The 23,163-nt window shown below is 42.6% G+C and overlaps 2 protein-coding genes across 5 annotated transcripts in view; one reads left to right on the forward strand and one right to left on the reverse strand.

The window, feature by feature from the left end:
• si:dkey-191m6.4 (rho GTPase-activating protein 22) overlaps positions 1–3,142 on the forward strand; it is a 32,439-nt gene extending 29,297 nt beyond the window's left edge. For both annotated transcript variants that reach the window (XM_060037105.1, XM_060037106.1), the window contains exon 10: positions 59–3,142. In XM_060037105.1, the coding sequence (XP_059893088.1) occupies positions 59–281 (223 nt within the window). In that variant the 3' untranslated portion in view covers positions 282–3,142. The remainder of the gene's footprint in view (positions 1–58) is intronic.
• The window catches only part of mapk8b (mitogen-activated protein kinase 8b), a 22,743-nt gene continuing 2,192 nt past the window's right edge, over positions 2,613–23,163 (reverse strand). Inside the window, exons 2-12 of one of the 3 annotated variants that reach the window (XM_060037107.1) lie at positions 20,013–20,195; positions 15,407–15,536; positions 14,863–14,921; positions 13,887–14,025; positions 12,212–12,377; positions 10,261–10,332; positions 8,970–9,152; positions 8,406–8,530; positions 7,308–7,371; positions 6,997–7,071; positions 2,613–6,487 (exon numbers count right to left, since the gene is read on the reverse strand). In XM_060037107.1, the coding sequence (XP_059893090.1) occupies positions 6,351–6,487; positions 6,997–7,071; positions 7,308–7,371; positions 8,406–8,530; positions 8,970–9,152; positions 10,261–10,332; positions 12,212–12,377; positions 13,887–14,025; positions 14,863–14,921; positions 15,407–15,536; positions 20,013–20,134 (1,272 nt within the window). In that variant the 5' untranslated portion in view covers positions 20,135–20,195 and the 3' untranslated portion in view covers positions 2,613–6,350. Of the gene's footprint in view, positions 6,493–6,996; positions 7,072–7,307; positions 7,372–8,405; positions 8,531–8,969; positions 9,153–10,260; positions 10,333–11,335; positions 11,408–12,211; positions 12,378–13,886; positions 14,026–14,862; positions 14,922–15,406; positions 15,537–20,012; positions 20,196–23,163 lie in introns of all 3 variants that reach the window. The other 2 variants (XM_060037108.1, XM_060037109.1) reach the window with 2 other exon arrangements.

The following is a 23,163-nucleotide window of genomic DNA, read 5'->3' on the forward strand; positions in this document are numbered from 1 at the left end:
GCGGGCGGTTAGCAAAGCATTATTTCGATTTACATCCCTGTTTTGTCGCCCTCTGCAGGCTGGAGGAGTCTAGTGCGGCTCTGTGCACCCACATGGAGCGGCTGGAGCAGGAGATGGAGCAGGAGAGGAAGAAGCAGCGCATGCTGGAGATCAAGCTACGCAACTCTGAGAGGGCACGCGAGGACGCTGAGAACCGAAACAAACTCCTGGAGAAGGAGATGGAAGACTTCTTCTCCACTCTGGGTGATCTCGCCCTTGGGGCAAGAACGAGCGATATATAACACGTGGAGCCACCATCGCTGGGGTTTTACACACATTAAACAACCTGCTGACTTCTGGGGTTCAATTCCAGCGGGTTCTCGGATCCATCAACTCCATCCAATCAGGACACGTCTTCCAGAAACATGGAACACGTCATTGTTTTGTTGGGAATTTCCCGGTTTGGAGTTAGAGGAACTGGATTTTTGATTGGGATTGGAAGATGATGAAATGTAAAAAATATATAAATAGTAGGATGGACACTAGCTACTACTTGGCAGAGAATTATAAAATCCCTGTTGTGGAGAGTGAAGTGCTGCTTAAACCCCTTGACCAAACCAAGGAGACCACAAACTTTGTGCGTTCCATTTATCACACATGGATCCGATTTTATACGCAAGTCAGGTTCTTGTATGTATCCGTTGAGAGAGGGGGAATGGAATGGATTATGTGAAGTAAATATTAAGATCCAGTGAATGAAATCCCATTGTTGAATGCAAGCTAATGCTTAATCATCTAAGCAAAGCTGTACAATGCCAGCCATCGTAGAAGTATTCCCTGAAAGTAGCTTATGGCCTACTACTGAAGACAACCTCCTTTCATTAGAACGATCACTAACAATGATATTCTCCTTTGGATCATCTACCCAACAGATCTTTATTATGGTAACAAGGACCAAGCCTGTATGGAAGGGTAACCTAAACAAGGGGTTGTCAATGGTGCACAGTACTTAACCATAAGAGAAACAAGAGCTTGAGAACTCTTCTGCTTCGAGCAGAAAAGTGCCATTGATTTAGCAAAACTGCAGTAAAAAGGGAATTGTTCTACGATGGTTAATTCTGGATTGCTGGTTGATCTCAGGCCACTTGTGTGCCTAGCTAACGAATCATTGGACGTAGCTAGCTGCGTCCAATGTTGATATCCCATGCCCCTCTGTCAACAAAAACCGACAAAAAGTATTTGGTTTACACCAATACTTGCAACGTGTGACGTGCGACTTTAAGCATTTACAATTTAGCCTATGCTGCCGTAAAAGCCAGGACATGCAGAAACGATATGAAGGTTGCTTGAAATCCATACCAAAGCCCCCAAAAGCTAAGACTTATACTCTGGTGTTTGCTAACCTGTATGACCTGTACAACCAGACTGGTAGCCATGTTGGTCTTGACACAGGAAGCTGACCACTGCCATCACAGTTAACGATAGCATTTCCTGGTTGTGCCTTCAGGGAAGTGTTATTAAACATATAAAAAAGTGTGCTGCCTTCTATTGCAGATTGGTAATTTAAACAGAAAGACATACAATGAAATACCTTCAATTGACCTGGATTGTGTCATTTATTGTGAAGCTGATTTTGTGTACTGAATAGACTGAATTTTGAATTGAGAATGTACTCTTCGTAGTGAATGTACTGTGTTGTGAATGAAACCAACGGAACCATTATTTTAAAATAGCTAGAAAACAGAATATCACTGTAGTTGCCCACAATGTATCAACCTTAGGGTTGATATCAGTTTGTACCACTTCACAATGTCTTTGATATAGGAATCCAATCACTAGCCAACAAGACAAGTAGCTTTAATTCCCTACTTATCAACCTCAAATACGAAAACATGCAACAAATATATGATAGACATTTGTCATTCAAAAGACTTAGGTTCACGCAGTCATGTGTTGTAAGCATTGCATGTGGTTAAATTGTTGTCTTTTTAAACTAAGGTGCAGATAGCAGCACTCATTTCCTAAGGAGCGCACTGTTACCAGTATGAAATAAAAGTGAAAATGTGCTTTGGTTGGGAAAGAAAAGGTAATAATTTTACTTTTCTTATTTTAATATATTTTGTACAGAAGAACATAGTAAATGTTATTCAATGGCCCTCGTTATGAGTAAATGTTTGCAAGTGAGGATATCAGAGTTTTCACCGTACGTTTTTTTTAATTTTTATGAACTGACAACTTAAGTTTACGGGCCTCTATTTTACCACTATGATATGTGGGTCGACAGGCCTCTTTGTGATGAATATAGGGGGGTATTTGAAATGGCGTTTCAGCATCACACCTGGTGGTAAAATGGGGGCCCTTTAAGCAAAATGTGCTGGACTGAAGACTTAACTATGTCTCCACAGAGCAGTTATGGTGCTTATTTATTATAAATCAACTCTATTGTAATGAATGAATAATCTATGAATAAATGAAAAAATTGATACTGAAAAGACTTCAGTGGGAATGCAACAAACAAACCAAAGTATTGTGTCATTTGGATCTCATTTTAAGTGCCACATTACGATCGAAGTACACATTTTTTTGGCTTATAAAATGGTCTTCAACGTAAATGAAGAACACGGAAACACCCGAGTGATTCAAAGTGTATTTTACTTTATTTGCAGTACATGTTTTTTTTGTTGGTTGTTTTTTTTCTGAGTTGGCATCGTCCGATCCCAGGGCATGTATTCTAGTAGTGCACTTAATCGTTGTTTGCGCTTCTCTGGGGTCACGCAAAACACCAACAACTCTTAATCTACTTGCATGGCTGGATTCACTAGCAAACATTACAAACCAGCACCATACATATAACGAGTTTTTACAATTTTTTTTAGGCATTGAAACTTTTATCCTGTTTTGTTTATTAACATTATTTTCGTCTTACCACACAACCAAATCAAGATCTTCTGGCCATGATGAACATGAAGAAATCTCGTTTACTTTTCTTTTTTTGTATTTTCGATCTCTGGCCGGATCTGATTGGTCGGTAAGACTAATTACAGAACAATATGATTATAAACAAGTCACAGCAAAAAAAACGAAAATAAAAAAATGTAGTCTTAAAAAAGGGGAAACGTGTCGACAGTACCAAACATTTTCTCTACCTTCAGGAGACAGCTAACGTGGCTAGCGCCGGAACTCACAACTAGCACAATTTGCTGAAGGTATTGCACTGAAAAACAAAACAGAAAAATAGGAAAAAGAAGGGGGAGAAAAAATATATACATATAACATTTTTTTTTAAACTTCTAGGACAAGTAGGCCTATACATAATGTACAAAACTAGAGGTCTGCTCAAATTAACAATGGTACAGTTTCAAAATAAATAAATAATATTTATGTTATTCACACGTCTTCCGTAGCTAATTCTGCAGGTAACTGAGTCCATCCGAATCCATAACCAAGTGTGTCCATCCAAAAACTGGTAGAAACTTTGAGTGAGGTAGTCCATCAAAGCCTTAAATTAAGATTAGGTTTTAGCAGTAAAATAAAAACACCCTAAACAAAGCTTTCAAATTGTGACTAAGGTCAAATACAAATAAAATAAAAAAGACAGAGCATGGGATAATAAAAGCATCATTTATTTTGCCATTATTGTCTTACATTTCCTGCAATTACAGCAGGAAATAAGCTCCTGTTGTTACCAAGTCATGCCAGCTCATCCGTGAGCCTAGGGAAGCTAAGTAGCGTTGTCACCACTATCCTTGAAAAAATTATAATAGTTTGGAAACCTGTTATCATTGGTAATTGATTGGAAGTTAAAAGGAATGTCAAGGTAATAAATCAATTGAGTGTTTTGTGACGAAAAGCGTGAAATTAACCCAAACAAATACGTTTAACTGTAAAACGGATTTACCTCACTGAATTAATCTTTGCTATTCACAAGTACTGTTAAGATATGAATAGATGGATATTTCACAAAAGTACATCTCAAATGGAGGCCTATATGGCCAACCCAAAATAAATGTCTCATAGCGGATTCTCATCAAGGTCACATGAAATGATGGCCATTCAAAACTGGACCCACGCAGTATCATGTGACCAAACAGGGTGTTTGTAGCCCTCCGTTCTGTTTTTTAACCCTCAGGAGAACTCTTCCAATTTTATTTAAAAGTATTACAGATTTTGAAAAGTCTCCCTAAAGCAATTGTAAGGAGAGGCGAGAAGGGAGAAAAAAAGAAAAAAAAAATCAGAAATGTTTATGTCATTAGCTGTTACCTCAACTGTTGCAAAATGTGCTAAAATCTTGATCATGATTCACTAGTGTGATTTAAAGAAACAAAAGACTTTGACAATCCACCTTTTCCTTTCAAAACAACAGAAACGAAAGTAAATGTTTGTTATTACTATGGTTACCCTGCAAAAAGACTACAGTCTCCAACTTTATCGTCAAAACATACAACAAAAAAGAAACAGTAGAAAAATATACAAAACATTTGCAAGAACGTCCACCTTTCGTGATTGATTTTAAACGTGTAACCTGCCATTTCTTACCTACGAAAACTCTCCGCGCCGAACGAGTACACTACCTCCTACGAAGTCGGGAATGAACACTTAAACAATAGGCACTTTCCTTTCCAATAATACAAATAAAAACACACCCCGAAGAAGGGCTCCATTATTGCATTCAGTAAATAATCGTCAGACATTAAGAGGGAGAGAGACTGTTTACATTTTTCTTATCTTTAGTTTTTCTCATATTGAAGTTAGGCTGCCATGCGTTGAAAACGAAGGGGAGTTTTGGTTTAAAAATCGTAGTCACGCTCCCAATAGATTTGAGTTAAAATCTGAAACCGTCGCAAAGAGCACAAAGATACATCCCGTTACGTTACTAATAAAAGGATCTTGTATTAGGAAGCAAAACTTATCTAAATCATACTTACACAGTTCCCTCTTGGTCGTACGATACACATCCCTCAATAGACACTACAGATCCAACAACTTCAACAAACCTTCTCGACATCACACCTTGGTACTTACTGATACATTCTCTGTACACCCCAACTGACACGTCAAACCTCACAGCACTCGCAACCTTTCCATATCCGTAAAGCTCCCATAGTCTATGTCAATACATTCCCCCAGTATTTTGCCGTCAATGTGACATTACCGTTTAAAGCAAACCTCTCGAGCAGTGGTGGGGGATTTAAGTGTAAAGCTATTCTCGGGGCTATCTGAAGGGATGTACAATCCTACATGCCCACTGCGAATAAAACATAAAAAATAGAAAAGAAAAAGAAAAAATCAGCAAAAGAAATGCTTAAAAGCTCCACTTCTCCCTCCCCCTCACTGTGCCGTTACATAGCTTAAAAAGGAAAAAATAAATAGTACAATTCTTACATCTCACACAGCAGGGGTAAAATGGTGGAAAGAGCGGGAAATCAAACAGCATTTTGAAATCGCCAGCAGCTGTCAAGAATAAACTTAACATAACAAAAAAAAGAAAGAAAAAATATCGTTTCCAAAAGAAAAAGTGTTTACAGGTAAAGAAGTAGTAGTAGTAGTGGTGACTCACAAGGAGACACCTAATATCTTTATACAAACAAATCTTAAAAAAGGGAAAAGAATCAAACCGAGCGAAGCATGGTTTCAAAAAATTATCAGCTCCTTGATACAAAATACGGTAACGTGTTGTACGGAAGTATTGAGATCAATCATTTGTTGAAGTATATTCAAATGGCTCACCGCAAACATAATTTTTTGAAGCAAAAAATAAACGGACCCTTGCTCTGTACAAACTCAATCTACATGTATATGGCGTGACGTAATAGTAGTAGCCTAAACACCAACTGAAAGATTTACAAAAACAACTAAAATAAAAAACAGATCACATGAAGAGGTTTTTCAATATATTTCTTTTTTCTTCTCAACGTCCATGAACCAAAAATCATGAAAAGTTTGCATCGTAGGATTCAGAACGTCGAAACAGGATGCCACAATAAATTAAAGCCTGGACTCAAGTTCAACAGAATTTCCAAACGAAAAAGAAACTATAATTATAAAAAATAAGAAAATGTCCTTAATAAAAAAAAAAGAAGACAAGAAGAAAGAACCGAAAGGAACCAAAATGGCCACAGATAAACTGACCTCGATGCTACACTACGAAAGCCTGAACAACAGACGAATGAGAGAGGGGGAGGCGGAACTGTGGGAGGGGCCAGTGTCGGGCTTGTAGACTTTGGGTCCTCTTCAGGTGGGTGGGGGAGGGGTGGAGCTTACCACCTCACACCAGAAAGAAAATAACTAGGAAGTTGTGTTTGTTGCGTTCTGTTGTTGTTGTTGATAGTCATCTGCAGCAGCCCGGCGGGCCGGTAGCGCCCGGGCCAGCACTAGGCGATGGTTGTAGCTGCGGCGGGCTCCAGGCTGCTGCCGGTGGGGGCGGGGGCGGAGAGGGTGGGGTCGGAGACACCTGCGGCGGAGGCGGACGGGGGTTGGTGGTGCTGGGGGGGTTGGCTCACTGCTGCACCTGTGCTATGAGATACAGTGGCAATGGTCGGCGGTCAGAAAGGTAAAGGGTGGGGGGCTGGGATGAGGGGCAAAATAGTATGGCGGCCACAAGGGGCTTATGATTCCAGGCCAAAAGGTTCTGGGTCTGATCCCGTGTTCCCATCCTTCCTGACCTGTAAACATGCTCAAGCAGGATGCCTTAGCTCCTACCTGCTCCTTTAACCAACGTACGTATATCGCTGAAAGCTGTTCTGTTTGGGTTGTTTAGGGGGGAAACACTTTAAAATATTAGGGGGTTGTTACTAGAGCTAAAAACGCTTTTAAATAATGGTGTTTGCGATTTGGCTGTGCACCCTCGCACCTGCTCAGTTTTTGGTAAAACGTTTACGAGCTTCAGTAAAACCTTTTCATCGAATGTTTGCATTCTATCTTTGGGATCCATGAGCGGGAGTACAATCCCTGCCTGGTGGTCGCTGACGTGGAATGTCTGATAAAAATGTCTGAATAGCGATAACTCAGTCCACTAACCTTGAGAAGCGGGCTGTCCCCGGATCAACCCATTCTTTGTCCTCTCCTCCCAGTCGACTTCTTTGTATATCAACTCTGTAACAAACACAGACACCCACACACAGCGTGTAAGGCCACATGACCAAGAACCAGGAAGGGAAGCTCGTTACCCAACGCAAAATAACACAAGGAAGACTAAACAACGTCAGGTCATTAATGAACAGAGGACGAGGAATGGAACAAATCAAATGTGACACATTTCCACGCTGCTTGCTTTCACAGCTCGTCACCAGCATGAGTAAGAGAAGAGAGGGACGAAGACGTCTTCCTACCTTTCCACTCCTCTACCGTGTGCTCCCTCTCGTCCAGCTGTTTGTCCGTGATGAGGGGGGGAGGCTGTGAGACAGACAGACGGACAGGCAGGGGGTTCACATCTCTGTCACATGTAGGAAGATGGTCACACTGATCCAAGGGGGCGAGCCAAGCCGATTTGGAGTCTCACAGTCTGAGCTACAGCGAGGACCCCACTTAACACCCACTTAACATCTATCCATCGATGCCAAGACCAAGATCAAACTCAGAGCAGGTCTTATCGATTATGACAAAATTGATAATTGCATCTCCCGATATTGTGACTTGGATAATTAATTGTAATTCTGTGGGAACTAGAGTATATATAAATCGATCGACATGCAATTCATTGTACCACCTGAACTCAGGCATACACTCCTCCACCCAAAATAGACCATTAAAGTCTCCAAAATTATGTATTGCATTTTCAGACTTCAATCTTTTCAATCTTCTATTTGCAGGGAAGCCTGGCCATAATAAACACATAAGCTTCAGATATCTCCCTCGTCGAGGGCTGTAATAACGCAAAGAACTCGCAAATCTTATCGCCACCATTTCCCCCGACCTACAGTAGAGGAACATAAGAAATAATGTTTCTGCTCGGCCGTGTAGAGGAGGTGTGTTCAGCTGTTGGATATTAGAGTTAGCATTCTCCCCCCTGGGTTAGAACCGTTCCTTGTTTGAGCAGTAGATAAGACCAGTGAAGAATCATCCAAATCTATAGCACTACTTTCATGAGAAATTAAACAAAACTTTTCTTCCAACTTTCCTTCCATTTCCCCCAAGGTTGGTTACGTTTTTTCTCTTTTGGTGTGATCCTCCAACGTTTACTTTGTATCGGTCTCTGGCGGTTATGAGACACAGGTTCAGATTCAACTTCAAAATAAAAGTCCCACCACCTGGGTGAACCTCTGAATGCCAGAATAATGAAGACAAGGCGTGTCGTCGACACTCACACCTCTGACACAGAAACTTTGCTCAACACTTTGCTCAACACTCTTCAGAACGGAAGAGGTTTAGCAATTAGCACAGGAAAAAGCTAGAACACACACACACACACACACACACGCTTTGCTTACCGCCTCCACCTCGATGGGGTCATACCACACGTTGATGTAGGCGTGCTGGAGGGCCTCGTCCACCGAGATCCGCTTGGACGCGTCGATCACCAGCATCTTGGACAGCAGGTCGCGGGCCTGGCTCGCTGCAATGTTCCGCCCACCCGCGGGGGGAAAATAACAGGAACAAGGTGGAAATGTTATGAAGGAAATGTTGTGAGGTTAATTTGTGTGCCGAGTGTTTACCTCTGAAATATCCCTCTAGCTCTCCATTACAGCACCTGGATTTGTTTAATTTCCACTTGGAAGTTTCCAACCGTCCCCATCTCTTTCTCAAGCCTTGTTTGGTTTAACTCTTCCTATTCTCTCTCCTCTTATTAATCTCACCATATACATCCATAATTCATTCTTCTGTATATTTAGGTGTGCAGTTGTAGTTCCTTACAAAATTAAAAAAAAACGTCACTTTTTCCATAACATCAGCCCCATTTCGGATGACAATAACACTATAGAAGAGCGATGGTTAAAACCTTCCATAAGCCACTCCACAGCCCCAAGGGGAGGAGGCGGAGAACGTTCCGTCACCTTTCAGCTTGTTGTGCTCCGAGTCGGCGGGGAACAGCACGTCAGGGAAGAGCTTCTCGAAGCTGTAGCCGGCGTAGCGGGGCCGGTTCTCCACGTACGTCCTCACCGATTGGTTGAGCTTCATGAGGAACTCCTGCGAGGGCGTGCCCAGCTGCTCGATCACCTTGTTCCACTGGTCGATGTCTTGGGTTCACGGTGTTAAGAAAAACGATAGAAAGCCTGGGCCTCGGGGAAGGGGAGGGGAGGGCTAGTGTTGGGGGAGCTTGGGTGGAGAGATTGCGATAGACCAGCTTGAAATGCTGAACTGTCGGGAGTTTAAATCTTGTAATTAGTTTTAATAGTTTGGTCTTGGTGCCTGAATCCTGGTAAATCGCCAACTTCACATTAGGTAAAGTCGGTCAACCAGATTTCAATGTGGACACGAAGAAATCTGTGAGGTAAAACTTGTTTCAAAAGCAAACTGGATTTCGAACATACCACAGTTTGGCTAACACTGAGATGAAGGGTCAGGACAGACTGGATGCTGAATATCGCGCTTTCTAACCATATACACAATCACAGTGACAAACCGAAGCATGGCAAGGACTTAGATGTAGGGTGAGGAAGGACAGCGAATTCAGATGCGGAAATTCTGTGTTTCCTAACCACATACACAAATCACTCACGGAGGTTTAACAAATAAGGCTTACTAGACAAAACAAGGCTTGCTCACAACGTTTTGTACAGATCCAGCCTCAATCGGCCTTGACTAATGCACTTCTGTGACTCACTTCTAGCGGAACGTGAACTACATACGTGATGGAAAGAATAAGTTGTTTGCGGTAAGCAATGAGCAAACATTTTTGAAAGGGAGGAGACGCTGGAAGATTACAAACATTAGGAGGATTTATAGGATTTGATGGCTTATGGGAATTATGTCACTTCGGCCGTGCATGGCAGCTATTTAATACTTGTATTACTCGTACCAAATTCATATTGACTATTTGATTTCATTTGAGAGGGGGGGGGGGGGTACTGCAGACATTTAACAATACATACCCTTTAAAGGTCCCTTAACAGGGGACCCTGTTAAATTGCAAATCATGCTTGGATTACTTTGCATATGGAATAAGTAAAAAACATCTATCTCCAATCCAATTAGGTTTACAACTGTTTCCTGGCTCACCATGAACAACAGCCAGTCCCTGACGACCCAGCGGTGCCTAAGGTTGTGAGCAGGGCATGGGGGCTGGAGACCAGAGACATGGGCGTTTAGTAGGGTTTCTGGACGGAGGTCCAGCTTTAAGGATACGATCAGTACCTGGAAACAACACACTACCCCGGACCATTTCAGCCATGATGCAGCCAATAGACCAGACATCAACTGAAAAATGAATTGACAAAACCACCAAATTAGCATGCAGGACACGATAACAAACACAACAAAAGGGGAAAAAGACATGACAAATTAAAGAGAAAATCAAAAAATATGCTTGGGTTTTTGTGAAGTACAAATTGGAACAAAATGGAATCCATGCAGTGATCGACAGGGCCAAACTCAAGCCAGTGTCCCAAAGGACGCCATGCTAATTTCTTTCACTTCAAATTCACATTAGCATTAATATTGTTAGCTTACAGCAGCTATGAGACACTGACTTTCAAGGCCTGTAAAAAATAAAATGATAAGTATATAAATATGGGAGCACCCTTTGTAATCTTACTGCAATTCATGGATTGTTTGGGAAGACCATTGATGAATTTGTGAATGTTTATATCTGTTAATCTAAATTTAGTAACTAATGTCACCTAATGTTAAAAATTGTTCTATACCTGCCATCAGCGGGTTAATGAATAACACATGAATCACAACCAAGCTATTTCTTGATGGTTTACCTTGTATACACATGAGTATGTTTTCTGATCATACAAGGAGGGTGTCTCCCACAATTCCTTTGGTGGTTATGAAAGAGCAAACTATTTTTAATTCTATTTCCCGTTTTTCCCCGGTGATATCGAGCCACAGGGGGGGGGGGGGGGGGGGGGGGGTGTGTGTGTGTGTGTGTGTGTGTGTGTGTGTGTGTGTGTGTGTGTGTGTGTGTGTGTGTGTGTGTGTGTGTGTGTGTGTGTGTGTGTGTGTGTGTGTGTGTGTGTGTGTGTGTGTTCTCCCAAATAAAAGCTGTGTGTTTGGTCGTGCCAAGCATTTGCACAAAATAGAATTTCAATAGATGCTCAGGGACACACGATCGCTCACGGCGTCGGATGAAACAACAGGATTAGAACAAACAATACAGGAGTGGGGATGGAGTAGTTATCATCTTTTTCTCGCTTCCTGCCGCATTCGCATAACTAGGAGACACCAGACGCTGCTGCAAGCAGTTCAAGGATACAATCCCTTCCAGGGAAAAGGATTTTGTGGCGAACCATTTCTGCCAAAATACAGCCCACAGCCCAAATATCCACTACATACACGCAGCATAGAGGGAGAAGGAGGAGGAGTAGGAGGAAGGGAGGGAGGAAGAAGAGTTGAATAAGCAACATAAAGAAGGTGATTAAAAGCAACAAGTCAGCAGGAAAATATAGGTCAGTGTTTTGAGAGGGCCGAGAAGTAGGCGCAGACGATTCTTGCCAGAAGATTCCACTTCTCGGGGGTTTAAGGGGTGGTAGCTAAAGCTAAAGCATTGTTTAGAAGCATCAGGTGATTACAGGTGAAGTTCTAGAAATGACAAGAGAGGGTTAATAAAAACCGTCGCTCATTCCTTTCCGAGGCGTCCGTTCGGAGGCAGATTCAGTGGTGCCAACAGAAGTGTGCAGACATGACAAAACGTGTGCGTGTGTGTGTGTTTGTGTAGTCTGTCTTCGGCAAGCACAAGACACAACATGCAGCCTTCTTCAATAAAACATCAAACAAAAGCCCCAGATGCCGGGCACTGGGATCCCTGATCATTAAGTATCCCACGATGCACTGCTTGCCAATGAGCAAACTTCCCCTCCCCTCTGTGTCTGACCTTTACAGGTGAAGTGTCCACCAACAGTCAGTCAATGAGTGAATGAGTGAGGAAATGAGTGAATAAGTGAGTGAATAAGTGGGGGAATAAGTAATAATAAGTAAGTAATAGTAAGTCAGTTCCCCCTCCCCCAACCCTGTAGAGACGGGCATGCAGGAGCAGGCCAGGCAGCAACAAAGTAACTCCTCATTGAGCGATGCCTCTGTCAATCAACCAACCAGCCAACCAATCCCCGCCCACTCCCCACCCCTCACTCACCGTTGGCCTGGTAGCCCATGCCCAGGATGACCTCAGGGGCGCGGTAGTAGCGCGTGACCACGTAGGGGGTCATCAGCAGACCTGTGGCGGCGGTCCGGGCCAGGCCGAAGTCCAGGATTTTCAGCGTGCAGTCGGACTTCACCACGATGTTACTGGGCTTCAGGTCCTAATGGGATCAACAGGCTGGGGTGAGAAGGCCGGCTTGACTCAAATGGAGTCCGTTTCGATCCGATATGGCTTGTTCAATTCAACTTTAACCATTTGATTAAATTAATTAAACTTTATCTCACTGATTTCTGAACGTTATTTTGAATGAGGTTGAAGAAAAAGATGCTCCTTAGAAATTTGTTCCGGTCAAACTGTGCTTACAGACTTTTTTTGGAGGGAATTATGGCGGCATCATTATTTTCGATCAATCCACATTTTTATTCACCGGACTAAGTATAAACCTCAGAGTCGGATGCAGAGTCACCTGCTCAGCAACGGACCATAACACATGCAATCTCAGGCAGTGGATTTGCTATATATTCATCTGCCTCTTTTGAATACGACTCATCACCTTAATTAACATTACCAGCGTGTGGCAATCGCACGTGGGCTCTGGAGAAGGTCCGTCTGCGTTCGGGTTCCAACAGTGGAACGGCTCTGTGGAACAGCCATAGCGAGCGGCGGGCTCTCCGTGTTTGATGACAACCAAATCACACGGCTCATTGGCCCCGACAGTTGATGTTTAATTGGTGCACTCAAAGAGAAGCAGGCTTGAGACGGCCCTCTTAGTGCTGCGCGGGGAAGGAACTAGGTGCCTTTGTGGAGGGCTTTGTGTGAAGGGCTTCACATGATGTGGAGCCCTTTGAGACTGAGGTGTGAGTCACTGTGAGGATATATTGTTTTGTACACGATAAGCTTGATTTGAATGGGCTCAAAACACAGACAAATTCAATCATGACATGAAACGGCTCTGTTTTAGTTGATTAAAGTTATGTTTTTTGGCATAATCCTTCCCGTTTTTCGGAGGGAGGGGGTTGTTTCGAGCGGACAATAGCGATGCTACGTAGCTTGTTGCCTATGGGGCTCATTGCTTCTGCCTGGGAGAACAAGGGGAGAGAGCGCTACACTAAGCTACTCCTCCGTCTCAGAGTCAGTCACTGACAGGCGGCTGTGTGTGTGTGTGTGTGTGTGTGTGTGTGTGTGTGTGTGTGCGGAATATATGAGGTCTTATATGCAAAATACATGGCCTTTTCTTAACTCAACATGTATTTCAGGAGACCCATGCACGAAAATGTATTTTCATAAACTCGGCGGCTGAGCAACATGGCGACACTAATGAATGCAAATCTGTATGTGTCAGTGTTCATCTGTATGTACGTCAGTGAATATGTGCATGTGTGTGGGAGTTGATCTCCGTGCCTGTGCGCATATCTGTGTGAGTGAGTCTGTGTTCATATATGTGCGTGTGTTAGTGAATGCGCGCATGGTAACGTGTGTGGCAATGTTTGTGTGTGTATGTGTGTGTATCTGTGTGTGTGGCAATTTTTGTGTGGTAGTGCGCACGTGCGTGCATGTGGATCTCTTTACCTGTGTGCATATCTGTGTTTGTGTACCTACGTGCGTGTGTGCTAGCGACTGCGCGTGTGTTCGTGCTTATGTTAAAGGTGAGTGAGTCACCCTGACTCACGCGGTGGATAATGCCGGCGGCGTGCAGGTGCTTGATGCCGCACAGCATCTGGTAGAGCAGGTAGGACAGCCTCTCGTGGTCCAGCTCCATCTGGATCACCTGGCACAGGTTGGCGTCCATCAGCTCCATCACCAGGTACCTGCAGTCCCCACACACACACGCTTTAAATAAAGCCCCTTGATAAATTGAATTACTAACTGTACATTAAAAAGCCTTTCTGCTCTATTTAAAAGGTTGAATCTCCTCGTGACTGAATGTTTGTATACAGCGCACACGCACAGGCTGTATGCCCGCAGGCTTGATTTTTTTTTTTCACTTTTTTCTGTGGTGAGCCAGCGCCTTGAATATTTACTACATCGTTCCTACAGCTTGATGCGGTTTCACAATAACTCCGTCTTTACGGAGATATTCCTGAACCGCATAAAACGAAACCGGATCATTTTCGCCCGCTTCGGCTCCGTGTGGACGGGGCCTGAGTGTTGTGATTTATATAGGAAGAGCCCCCATCTGCCTCCCTAGTGATAAACATATCACTCCAGAACTAGTTGTGTTTAGATAGTGGAATGGAAGTCGTTTTTTCTATCGTCTCTGGAAGTTCGTATTGAAATGGAAGATTTTTTTTCTCGATCTATTTACAATTGTGTTCATTCCTTAAATGTAGCCCAGACACAATCGGACTGCATCAAAGTCAACCGATCTGATCAATAAATGAATCGTTGATCGATTTGATCTATTAAGCGTCTGTTCCAAGGGACGCATGCGGGCCCTTCACTATGCCCAAAACTTAGCAGCGGAGATAAAGATTGTTCTTCATTTCCCTGGTTCATCTGGATAATCTGGCGGGGTGAGGTCACGCCCCTGGCTAGAGATCTTAATACGATCAGATTACGGAGACAGCATCTCACACTTGAAATCACACGTATATGCATGAAAACCCACCACCCATGGGAAACTGCAGCATAAAACAAATACTCACACATCTTGGAATTCCTCCTGCGTCTTCTGTGGCGTGAACACATTTAATAAGCCGATAATCTGCCCACATGACAAAACAAAGGGGATCAGTTATTCTGCGGCCGTAGCAAAATTAAATGAAGCACTTCAAGACTTCCTCATCTGAAGACCGGTTTTGCCGTGTTCCACATTAGTTGCAGTGCGAGCAGCAATCCATTCACGAGAGAGAGACACATCGTAATATGATAGGATCTAACACAATGACAATACAAAAACAACATGAAGTAACAATTGCAATACATAGAGGTACACACGGTTCAATAAATATATATTTTACGAATATACGGATCTATCTTACTTCTATTTGAATTCCTTCTAAAAAATAAAGTTAATGCGAAACCTTTTGCTTGCACTGAAAGGTGCGACAATAACACAGTTATAATTATACACGTGTTAAACATATCAATGCATGAAAAAATGTGTGAGAGAGAAACAGAGACAGAGAGAGTTCTACTTTATATGTACATCCCTGGTACTTTATATTTCCCATCTTTAATGTGACTTACGTTCTTGTGATTGACACATTTCATTAGCACCAGTTCTCTGTAGGCCCGCTTGGCATGGGTCTGGTTCTGAAAGGGCCGGCTCAGCTTCTTAATGGCCACATTTCTCTCAAGGTTGTGGTCGTACGCGGAACTGAAAAGAGGAAGAAAGATGGTTTAATGACTTCAAATGGCATGCCTCCAAGGTGACTTGCTTGACTTCACATACATCAACCAAGATATTCTACCTTGAAGATAAACTTCTGCTCAAAGATTTTTTTTTTTTTTTTTTTTGTATCTTTATTTCACCAGGTTGGACTCAATGAGGCTTAACATGTCTTTTACAAGAAAGACCCAGCCAAGACAGCGTACAATAAAATACAATCGACACCACGTAAACATTAATTTGCACAATCAGAGAAGAACACCTACAAGGCCAGACAGTTCCAATGTCCTGCATCAGTTTCAGTCCAAGAATTGGCCATTGACTTGTATTCTGACAGCGTATCAAGCACCCCAAGTCCCATCTTGTTTTGAAGCTCACTCCATGTAGCCTGACAGCAGACAGAGTTGTCAACTCGTTACACTCCATTTCCATCTTCAGTCTGACATTGCCTCCGATCACTTAAGACCCACATATCCTCCTGAAGCTAACGTCATTATAAATCTGTAGCCATGCTGGCTTCCAGGTTTTCCTGGCTAGGTTAAAACAAACCATGATGTTTGGTGATATTGAGAAGACATCTTAGTAGATTTGGAACAGCCTCGATAACATTTGCCATTGTTGTTATCACTCCTCTTTGCTTCCGGAGAACAGCTTGACAACGCCATATATCCTGCCCTGGGTGCTGATTGGCTCATCGTTATTCCCCCCTGTGGTGTTCATTGGATAAATAACTTTATTTTAATTCATAATGCCAAACCAGATTCAGTCAACATCGTTGGAATGTGCAGATTCAGAGGTCTGGACCTTGGCCGACTTCCATGATGAAAAAATGCCTAGAAACTAGATGGCTTTCTTATCAAACGAGATTCGACTCTATTTTTCATTGTACAATGAATAACCACAAAAGGTGATCTCTGCATTTACCCCATCTCTAAGGGCAGGGAGGCCCCAGCGACCTGGCCAGGGGACAAACCCAAGGACTACTGCCACCAGTGCCCATGTTGGAGGGCCATGGTGGAGCCAGCTGCTGTTAACATAACATGCATGTCTGTGGTGTTGGGGGCAAGCCACGTGAACACGGGGAGAACATACCATGTTGTTGTTCTGTATGTAGGATTTGGTTTGGAAATGGGATTTTTGTCGTTTTTCATTATTGTGAGCTATAGAAAAGTATTGGATCTCATGATGCCATTACAATGGACTAGGGCCCGACCGATATTGATTTTTGAGTGCCGATGCCGATGCCGATTATTTTCAGAGAAAAATTACGATTACGATTTAATCGGCCGATAAAAAAAAAAAAAAAAACATATAAAACGTAGTTTTTGATACCTTATATACTTTAAACACTTTTGACGAATATGTGAATTGAATGCAGAACCTTTGAGTGTTTTAGAATACATTTACAGTAAAAAATGAGTGTAATGTAAAATGTAAAATAAATAACTAACTCCCAATGTGCTGCGCTCGTGAGCAGTGACTAACACGTGCGTGCTGAGCAGTATGGTCTCACCGTTAGAGTCTACAGTATAACAAATTAACATGGCCTGGGACCTAAAGAAAAACAGGCACAACATGCTCAAACAACGCGTCTTGTGTACATTGGTGAGGTGAGCGCGCAGCTGCCTGAGCGAGCGTGCTTTCATGTTGTATGGTAAAATTCAATCTCCTCTTTTTTACTCCAGCTAAAGTTGTTAGTTAGCAAGGCGAGTAGGAGCGCAATCTGCAGGATACTAATCGCAATAACATTTAAAAAAAAAATAAATAAAATCGGTTGTAATCTGCGTCTTTTTGGCCGATGCCGATTATTTTCAAAAAGGCTATAATCGGCCGATTAAATCGGCAGGCCGATAAATCGGTCGGGCCCTACAATGGACCAACGGAAACTCATGGCTGGATTCAAAATTCATATAGGTTTAAGACCTATATGAACCACAATCAAACGTTCTCCAAGCAGGGATATATTTTGAGTATGAGCCAGGGATCCCTGGCTGGAAAGAGCCACAGGATTCCTGTCTTCTCTGCCTTGCTTCATTCATTCATTTCACCCTGACTCCTGGCGTTTATCATTGAGTTCCGGGCGACCTTTAACAATTGGTGCCGTCACTCAGAATAACCCTTGTGTCAGGTTAACCTGCATGCGGTCCATAACCCTGACCGTCTGTATCTAACGTGTGTGACATTAGCCATCAGAGAGGATATTGGCATACAGTTCCCCACACGTGTATGTGTTTGTGTCTTTGTTTGCGTATCGGGCCAGAGTTCATTGTAGGTGCCTCAGCTCTGCTTAAATTAAATTCACAAATGGGCACCAGAGTCCTCCCGTCTCGTCCACATTAAATAGAAAAGTCAACACACTGTTCTTTCCATATGTTGATGTGCACAATGCGAATGTGTGTGCAGGCGGAGAGAGGTGATAACTCGTTCCAGTAGGGCTCGGGTGCATTCCAACAGAAATGGTCTGATACAATTGTGCAACAATATAACATTGCAAGAGATAAGACGCCAGGGTGAGAGACACATGATTTATTGGCATTAATGTGGTGCAAATACAGTTTTCATGCTGAAACTTGTAGCCATCCTAATGCTTGGTTTCGTAATAATGTTGCTTCTTTTCTACACAATCAAAGATGTAGCATACTTTCTATTTTATTTTTCTCTATGCTTTATACATTTGATCCAAAGCCATTCATCAGTGAATGCCCCTTAGAGTTCCATCATGCATTTTTATCTTCTGCCATGAGCGAATAGCAGAACACTATTTCGCTCACTGCATTTTCACAATATTTTTGAATGAAAATCATGAAAACGAAACAAAGGAGGGGGATGCAGAAGCCGAAACCTTTGATAAATATGGTTTCAAATGAAATAAATAGTACTGTGGGCTAGTGGGCGCCCAACATAATTTAAAAAGTGACGTCTAGGTGTACACGCCGACTTGTAATGTTAGAAGAGGAAGCTAATCACACTCAATATGTCACCTTTAAGAAAACAAGGTATGGCTGATTGCAGTGGCACTAGTAATCCAGCTGTGGCGCTGCCCTGCAGCTAGATGCATGCAGTGTAAACACTGCCATAGATGGACACAAAAAACATTGTGTGCGGCTTTTGTATCCAACAATTATGTGCAATACAGATTAAACAGGGGTAATTTAAATTCCAGCACTCTGATGGCCGCAATGCCAGTTTAAAGGACTAAATTACAGACTGTTTAATATTAGTATTTGTTTAATGTGAGGAGATTGTCTGAGATAGCGTAATAGAGCTGAATTAGGAAAGAGGTCTAGGTTGTCTAAAAAGGGGGAAAGTCTATTGTTGTGCTCCTATTACAGGACGAACTGCAGAAGTACAATTACAAGGTGGTTCTTCTTATATAATTGTAACTCCTTTTTGCCTTGACAACATTGTGAGAGTACAGAAAACGGAAGATCACCCTTTACAAGAATACATGATATGCAAAGTCATCGTAGGAAAAAATGTCAAGACAGCATTTAAGCAGCATATAAGGTGTCAAAGTAAATATCAGATGGAGGGCTGGCTGGCTGTAAGATAGCAAGCTTTCCAGCTTTGCAATATTCTGCAAATTGTTAAGTCAAAAGGCAGCATGAGGGGATAAACAGGAGGTGCGAGAAAACATATCGAGCTAAAAATAAAAAGGATGGGGAGTCAGCTGGATAGCTGAGTCAGAAGTCAGCTCATTACTTGTCATGAAAAGAAGAAAAAAATGGTATACTTGAGCTCAGGATGGATGCACGGATTAGGATGCGCGCTAGTGCAACACCTGCCACTGAGTGCAAGAATCGACATGAATCACTCCATCTCCATATAAATTCAGCATTATGTTCAGCTTGGCGACTCACAAGTACATCCTTCAAACGATCTCAAGCACGCATGGAGCACATGGCGATAGACGGAGTCAGTAACGAAAGACGTTGCTAACCGCATCTTAACAATCACAGCTTTCCAACCCCCCCAGTCAAAAAAAAAAGGTCAAGCAAATCCCAACTACTCCCCCGCCACCGAGATGTGCGTCAGCCTATTCACAAAGCCACAGGCAAGGCTCCGTCTATCTGATCGATGCAGTATGTGTTGGTTAAAATTAACAAAGACTCGATCAATCAGAACACCACAAGTCTGACGTGTCACATGGCGATGGTGGGAAGGCTCGTGGCCAGCAGTCTGACTGTTGCAGTCGTGGTCCTGTTAATCCCCGTTTAATTCTCAAGAAATACTATTAATATTATAATAGAACAATATAATACTGTACGTTTGGAATAGTAGTTCTCATAGTTCTCCAGTGGGAGAAGTGTTTGTGTTCCAAAGCAGAAACTGAACACAAATTGGGAGAAGATCCATAGCTGGAATCGACCCTTTAATTCAATAACTACATTGTTGTAGCCCACAGGCCTCACAAACAAACAAGACCGAGTTAAATGTAAAACGGAAATAACTTCTGTGCCTTACCAGACGATTCCCTGTGCCCCGGAGCCAATGGGCCTGAGGTTCTGGTAGCGCTTCAACACAGTAAACGTAGAATCCCCGACATCTAAGCTGTAGAACTCCTTTTCACGCTTATTGCGATTCATGATGAAGACTTGGGAGGGGGGGGGGAAATCGTCACGTTTTAGGCATCCAAGTCGAGCTCACCTGCAGAGGAAAGGAGAGAAAGCGTGGAGGTTACAATGGGTACTGTTTACGTGGAGTATTTTCTTTATGGTGATTTAAATAGGAATTATCTTCTTTTTTTTTAAGATATCGAGTTAATGAAGATATACGGTCCACAAATTTTAATTGACGAAAGAAAATGTCAAGTTGTTAGCCATTATATGGTTAAAATCTGTTCTCCTATTGAGTTATCGGGAGAAACATCTGTTTTCATTGGGATTTTTCAACAAAATAGTGGTCAACAACACCAAGAAACAAACAATGACTAAATAATCCCGGCAACGGGTAGAGCTAAGTGCTAAGCAAGCATGAAGAACGGAGTGGTAGGATTTATGTCTGTGGAGGCAATGGGAAACTAGATGGATTTCCAGAGTTAATCACATTTAATGCCCTCAAAATCTCAAGCACCTGGTCACACAAACATGGATCAGAAGTTTCCCCAAAAGCCCAACGTTTCAAACAACAAGCTTAAATGGCTGTCTGAGTAGAGAACTGATCAGGTGTGAATTTACGTCACCTAATGCTAGATGATCTACGTCACATGCGCTACAACCATGTCACATTGTTTGGACCCCAAGGTCTGACCATTTTAAAACACTGTTCTTACATTGTGATTAGAGCGTGTCTAGCTAGTTATCAGGTTGCACACTTTTTCTGGGTGCTGGGATTGATCCCCACTTTATCTGTTGGGAAACTATCTAGAACACACTGACTGCTAGTCATATTGAATAAAGGTTTCAGATGACTATATAGTAAGAGTGTTCCACCACAGCTCCCCACCCTCTTGTCTTTAATAAATTCCTCTCTGTGTACAGTGTTTCCTCTCTGAAGCCCATACTTGATGTACATATTTCTCCCATGTTCCCTTCCTCAACAGGCCGGGGCATTTACAGATTTATTCTCCGTTGTTCCACGTATGTTGCGCAATATTTGTTCACAGTGATCCTGTCTCGGTAATGGAAGAAACCTGTTAAGACAGTCCTGTTGTTGTGACACACGGTGTTCTTTGACAGTGTGTGTTTCTTCACCAGCTCTTTGGCTCCATTTGAGCGGGACGAATAGGGTTGGTCGTATGCCAGGCAGCACTAAGAAGGTGCTAGCTGGAGGACTCGATGGTAAATGGGTTGATGTTGACGTTTTATCCAATAACAGAGCTCAGACGTGTTCAATTATACTTGGACTCCCTTAGATCACTTGGTGTGGACTTTATAAAAATAACTTGGGAGGAAAATACCGCTACTTCAGCATCCCATAAAACTGCCATGCTATCGGCTATAGAGGGAGCACAAGTGGAGACAGCACTGGGAAATTTAAGTGATGGAGAGAAAGAGAAAGAAAAGAGGAAGAAAGAAAACGAGAGAGGAAGTGAGATAAATTGAGAGAGCAAGAGCGAGAGATAAGTGGATCTGATGGGGAGCTCTTCTTAAGACAAATCATTAGTCAAATTTGGAACACTGAGCTGAGAGGTTTGTTGACGTGGCGACGGCTGAATATCCCACGGACCCTGACATTCACTGTGTGGCCTCCTCTCTTCCCCTCCTTTTCGCTCATCCTCCTCGCTCATCCTCCTCTTCTCTCTTTATTGTCTCCAGGCCCATGTGCACTATAACCAAGCTCGCCTTTCTGCTTCCATTTCATTGGGGCCATCTCTTTCTCCCTGTTCTTTTGTAGACCTGCCTATCCCTCATCTCCTTCTCCTACTCATTAACAGCAGGCTTTTATCCACAGCAAATTGATTTTTTTTTTTAAAGGAAAATGTTAAGATACCTTACATAAATGTCATTAATGTGCTGGTAAAGGTTTGGTCATGTTGCCTTACATGTAGGCTGCATGCAGAAATTGAGCTTAGCACCCAGACCATTCAGCTGGGAGTTAAACACCCTTTCCTAGAACACTATCCCCAATAGCATTAGACAGTCTTCCATCATCTCCCCTCTGCTTTGGGCTGTCCCCCCCCTCAATCTCCTCCTCCCCCCCTCCCCCAACCCCCTCCGACTGTCTATTTCATCTATCTCCAACTCCCCAGCAAAGACTTTGATCCCAGTGATGTTGTCTCTCTGTCGACGGAGAGACTGCAGAACAAGACGATCCTCCACACAAGAGGAGGCTGGCAGGCAGACATCAACAACACTGCAGAACTCAAGGTCTATTTTGGATCCGTCACCAGGTAGAGACTAGAGACACTTCTGAACATAGGGGCGAGATACCACACACACACACACACACACACACACACACACACACACACACACACACACACACACACACACACACACACACACACACACACACACACACACACACACACACACACACACACACACACACACACACACACACACGTTTACATTTCGGTATGGCCAGGAGGGCCGGGCCCGGGAAATAAGGCCAAATTCTCCTGTCCCCATATAGGTCTTTAATATCTCGATTACAATATTGCTTTTTCTCGTAGTCCAGAAAATAAATAGTCTTTATAAAATAACCACATGGTAAAGCGTATTTTTGTATACTCCTGTGGGAATTGAATACTTGCCAAATAAAAAGAATTGAATATGTTCTCATTTTATAAAGAAGTTTCAAGTGAACCCAAATGGTAAACACAAAACAGTTTCTAGTGGAGCAGTCAGTTGTCACACACAAGGTAGGCATGTACACTCACACTGAAAAAAATACAGATTCGGAACACTGACTAATAGACATAAACCCTTACAACAATAAACATACCTTCTTGGAATCAGCCAAAGGGGATTCTCAGACGAATAGTTATTTTCCCTTGCTACTTAACTTTCATTTGTTCATTATTATTTATTAATATCTTAGGTTATAGTAATCCTAATTAACTTTATAAAGTATATAACTTATCCGAAATGCTTATTATATTAATTTATATGAACTATATGAAGATAATACATGAATTTGCTACTCTCTAGATAATCCAGGACTAGACGAT

This window comes from Gadus macrocephalus, chromosome 18, assembly GCF_031168955.1.
Source record: "Gadus macrocephalus chromosome 18, ASM3116895v1".
Taxonomy (NCBI): domain Eukaryota; kingdom Metazoa; phylum Chordata; class Actinopteri; order Gadiformes; family Gadidae; genus Gadus; species Gadus macrocephalus.